This window comes from Capricornis sumatraensis, chromosome 4 (genome assembly GCF_032405125.1).
Source record: "Capricornis sumatraensis isolate serow.1 chromosome 4, serow.2, whole genome shotgun sequence".
Classification (NCBI taxonomy): domain Eukaryota; kingdom Metazoa; phylum Chordata; class Mammalia; order Artiodactyla; family Bovidae; genus Capricornis; species Capricornis sumatraensis.
The window spans coordinates 103,451,814-103,457,274 of NC_091072.1; the positions used below are offsets into that span (position 1 = coordinate 103,451,814).

Sequence of the window (5,461 nt, forward strand, 5' to 3'; positions counted from 1 at the left end):
CAGCCAAGTCCCTTGGTGTATGGTGCTGGTGACAGGAGACAAACTGAGCCATATTCCAGTCCTCAGGGGCATGGAGCTGCTCCCAGGACATCAGTGACTCAGCCACCTACGTGCAAATCTGCAATCTAAAGATGGCTCTTCTCCATACTGGATGGCGCTGGAGTTTCAGACTCCTACCTGTATCTCCAATCTCCCACAGAAGCACTCTTGTCCCTCTTGTCCATGGTTGGATGACAAGTTATTGTTGTTCAGAAGGCATATGAAAGAGAGATGTCTTATTTAGTCATCTGCTGATATCACTCCTCCTCTCCTTTTGTAATCTTTGAACAATATTTTCGTACCACATGATCTAAAGAATTTTATAATTTTCCACATTAAAGTCTTATACATCTTTTGTTAAATTATCCCAAAATCCTTAGTAATCTCTGATACACATATAAATAGTCTTTTAAATTAAATATTGTAGTTGTTTACTGCTATTGTATGGACATGGTATTGATCTTTTGTGTTAATCCAGACACCTTCATAAATCCTTCTTTAGACTGTTTTTGTAAATTATCATGTAAATGACAGTTTAATTCTACATTTGATCCCCTATACTTTAAATTTATGTTTATTAGTGTATTGCATTTGTTAGATTTCTAATAGCATGTTGAACTGCATTTAGGGATAATGGGCATTGTGTCTTTTTCATAATTTTAAAGAAAATGCTCCTAATATTTTCCCATTTTCCCAATGAAAATGTGTCTTCTTTCAGTTTGTAGCTATAATTTAGCAGCTTAATAAAATTTAGTTATTTTTCTAATTTTACTGTTTAAAATCATAAAATATTGTTACAACTTATCAAATATTCCTTCTACACTTTTTGTGACAATTATTTTTAAAATATTTTAATCTGTTAATATGTCAATTTTTTTGTGTGTTTTAGTGTGGCATTAAACTACTGCAATATTTAAGGTAATTATCCTCCAATTAAATAAATAAAAATTAAATAACATGTCAAATTTAATTCTGCATTGAATGACATTGAACTATCAATGCCTACCTGCTATATTTACAACTTAGCCATAATGATCACCTTTTATCATATTCAATATGCTTAAAATCCAATTTGATAATACATATTACGACGACATAGTTTCCTTAAATTGTGGAATATTTACAAGTTTAATAGCTATCTAAATGTGCCCCAGAAATTTCACCATAAAGGTTTTTGAGTTTAAATCCTCTGAACTGAAGACAATAAAACTAGAAATCAACAACAAAAATATATTGTCAAAATAAATCTACTATACTGAAAGAACAAACTTCATCTACATAACCCTTTAATAAAAAGAACGTTAAAATGAAAAATTGTTTATATTGAATATAATAATGAAGCAAAAAAATTACATTGAAAATTATACAAAAGTCTTAAACACGTTCCATTAAAGTAAAAACAGAAAATAAATCAACCAACCCTTCAACTAATGAATTCAGAAACAAAAGATTAACAAAACCAGAAAAACCTTAGGCATATTAAAATAATCATGAAGATATGCAAATGTTCATGCAGATATTGATTAGCGAACATAATGTGTGTATTTATCAATTAATTTAAATAGTACAATATTTATGAGTTGCAGTTTGGAATACATCTAAACAAAACAAAACTAGAACAGGAAACCTATGTAACACCTAGATGTCACATCATAAACTACTTTGAAAATAATAATATGGAACTCAAAATTCTAATGGTATAAAGTCAAATCCATGGCAGATTTAATTAAGGAACTAAAATGGAATAAAATAATAAAAATGTATAATTACAGACATCAAAAGAATTATATCACTATAAGACACTATTTTATGTCACTCCATGCCAATGTTTTTTTCCAAATCTAGAGGAAAATAAGGATTTTCCATCAATATACAGATTACAAACACTACAAGAAAGAAAGTAATGAGATCAATAAGTATGTGTGTAGTCCCTAAGTCATGTCTGACTCTTTTGTGACCCCATGGAATGTAGCCCACCAGGCTGCTCTGTCCATGGTATTTCCCAGGCAAGAACACTGAAATGGGTTGCCATTTTCTTCTCCAGGAGAATCTTCCCAACCCAGAGATCGAACCCTCATCTCCTGTGTTAGCAGGCAGATTCTTTACCATTGAGCCACCAGGGAAGCCCTCAATAAATATAATACTAAAAATATTACCAAACATTTATTATTAAGACTCCCCATTACAAATAGGTTTACAGCAACCATACCACATTTATTTTGTTTTAATTTTTTGTTCCTTGATAAAATCATTAATGTTTGGACTTTTAAGGATATTATAGGTGTAATACTTTGTACTGCCACTTCATATAATTATCTGAGCAAGGCCAATGATTTAAATTACTGTGGCATTTTCAACTCTCATTTGCAAAGATTGGATACTGGCAAACTCAACTATGATTTGGAGAAAACAAATTCCATAGAAATTTTAATAGTGTCTCTTTCTTTTCCCCCCAGATATATAGATGGATATATAGACATTCATATAATCATATATATTTTCAGATATTATATTAATACATTTATTTAGCAGTACTGTATTCATGAGTTGTAATTTTGAATATACCTAAGCAAAACGTGACTGCAGCCATGAAATTAAAAGATGCTTACTCCTTGGAAGAAAAGTTATGACCAACCTAGATAGCATATTCAAAAGCAGAGACATTACTTTGCCGACTAAGGTCCATCTAGTCAGGGCTATGGCTTTCCCTGTGGTCATGTATGGATGTGAGAGTTGGACTGTGAAGAAGGCTGAGCGCCAAAGAATTGATGCTTTTGAACTGTGGTGTTGGAGAAGACTCTTGAGAGTCCCTTGGACTGCAAGGAGATCCAACTAGTCCATTCTGAAGGAGATCAACCCTGGGATTTCTTTGGAAGGAATGATGCTAAAGCTGAAGCTCCAGTACTTTGGCCACCTTATGTGAAGAGTTGACTCATTGGAAAAGACTCTGATGCTGGGAGGGATTGGGGGCAGGAGGAGAAGGGGACGACAGAGGATGAGATGGCTGGATGGCATCACTGACTCAAAGGGCATGAGTCTGAGTGAACTCCGGGAGTTGGTGATGGACAGGGAGGCCTGGCGTGCTGCGATTCATGGGGTCGCAAAGAGAGACACGACTGAGTGACTGAATTGAACTGAAGCAAAACTTCAGACATGACTGAGCGACTGAACTGAACTGAAGCAAAACAAACAGAAACAAACCTCTGTAACAAACAGATATCATACCATAAATTAACTATGAAGTAATATAAAATGTCTACATTGATTTTCATTCATTTTTTAAAAATCTATTGATGTTAAAAAAACTCACATCTTCAAAAGTGTAGATGAACTTAGTTAGAATTATTCCATAACAAATTATTACATATACTGATTTTAGTCTAGCCTACAGTTTTACAGATGACCAGAGGTCAATGAAAAGATTTTTTTCTCAACAATATCCTTTTCATAGCATTTTTTACCTCCCTATTCCTTAGACTATAAATCAGAGGATTCAACATAGGGATGATAAGAGTGTAGAATACAGCTATAATCTTATTTTTCTCTGGTGAAGAGATGGCTCCAGGCTGGGCATACATGAAGAATACAGTTCCATAGAACAAACTCACCACAGTGATATGAGAGCTACAAGTGGAGAAGGTCTTACTCCTACCATGAGTTGAGGGGATCTTTAGAACAGTGGAGAGGATACATGCATAAGAAAGCAGAATGATAGTTGTGGTAGTGATGATGATGAGGGAAGAGAGAATAAAGAGTACAATCTCATTCACCAAGGTGTCCACACAGGAGATCTTGATCAGGGCTGGGACATCACAGAAAAAGTGGTCCAATCTGTTTTCTCCACAGAAACGCAAACTGAAGGTGAAACCTGTTTGTATCATGGAGTTGATGCAGCCACAGATGTAGGAGGCAATCACCAAACGAACACAAGCCTGCCGGGACATACGAACCACGTAGAGGAAGGGCGAGCAAATGGCTGAGAAGCGATCATATGCCATCACAGCTAGAAGAAAGCCTTCCGTCCCAACAAAGAGAGCAAAGAAAAAGAACTGGGTTGCACAGCCATTGTAAGAAATTCTCTTGTCTTTGGATAAGAAAGTGGCCAGAGTTTTAGGAGCAATGACGGTGGAGTAACAGAGATCTAAATAAGATAGATTTCTGAGAAAGAAATACATAGGGGTATGAAGTCTGGAGTCTATTTTAATGACAACTAACATGCTGATATTTCCCACCACAATGACCATGTAGATAACCAAGAAGAGTAAAAATAAGAGAAGCTGTACATCTGGAGATGTTTGGAATCCTAGCAGAATAAACTCCATCACTTCTGAGTAATTCTTATTCAGTTCATTCTTCATAGCTGAGACCTATCTGAGAAAATTAGTGGATGATAATGAGTCCTATGGAAAGCCTTGTCAACTTTACATTCTTTTTTAAAATTGAAATATAGTTCATGTACAATATTATATGTTACAGGTATACAATATAGTGATTCACAATTTTGAAGCTATACTAAATTTATAGTTATTATAAAATATTGGCTATATGCCCTGTGTTGTACAATATATCCTTGTAGCTTATTTTACATATAACAGTCTGTACCTTTTATTCCCCTATCCCTATATTTCCCCCAACTTCACCTCAATGGCAACCACTAGATTGTTCTCTATATCTGTGAGCCTGCTTCTTTTTTGTTATAGTCAGTAGTTTGTTGTGTTCTTTAGATTCCACAGATAAGTGATATCATACAGTATTTGCCTTTCTCTGTTTGACTTATTTTACTTAGGATAATACCCTCCAGGTTCATCCACGTGGCTGCAAATGAGAGAAAAAATGCTATTGGAATATGAAGTTCTCTTGCCAACATATCTAACAGAATAACTTTACTTTTGGAAGGAACAGTAGGCAAATATATATAATTTTTTCTAATATAGTTAATGTCAATGATATGAGAAATGTAGATGGGTAAAACATGTCTGGGACAGTGATGCTGAGTCATTTTATGCCATTTGTTCAGAACTTTGGAATTGGATGGACTAAGTCCAAATTTCACCTCTTTCAATCTGAAATAATCTAAAATTGCTACCTACATTTTCAATGCCTGAAGTCCTCTTCTGTGAAATGGGAGGTAATAATAACACCTACTTTATAGGATTGTTGTGATAAAAATGTGAAACTGAGTATGAAAAGCAGTATTTTGCAGTTACTGGAACATCTTAAATTCAAAATAAATGTTAGTTAAATTAACAAGCAAATAGCCATGTAAAAAATTACTTTTGTTTTAGAATGAATATCAGGTGAAAAACTAGGTCAATTCTTTTTCCTATCACAAAATGCAGTTAGTTTGACTGTCTTAAAACATCCTGCTAGAACCCACTGAGAAACAATGGCTTCTCAATGGTTTTCATCGGGAAAATCTAAC

At 34.3% G+C, this 5,461-nt stretch overlaps 1 protein-coding gene across 1 annotated transcript; it reads right to left on the reverse strand.

Annotated features, from left to right (window-relative positions):
* Positions 1–3,449: 3,449 nt before the first annotated feature.
* On the reverse strand, positions 3,450–4,397 carry LOC138078903 (olfactory receptor 9S13-like). Its single transcript, XM_068971666.1, has one exon. The coding sequence runs from the start codon at positions 4,395–4,397 to the stop codon at positions 3,450–3,452; it is 948 nt and encodes a 315-aa protein (XP_068827767.1).
* Between the last annotated feature and the right edge of the window lie 1,064 nt (positions 4,398–5,461).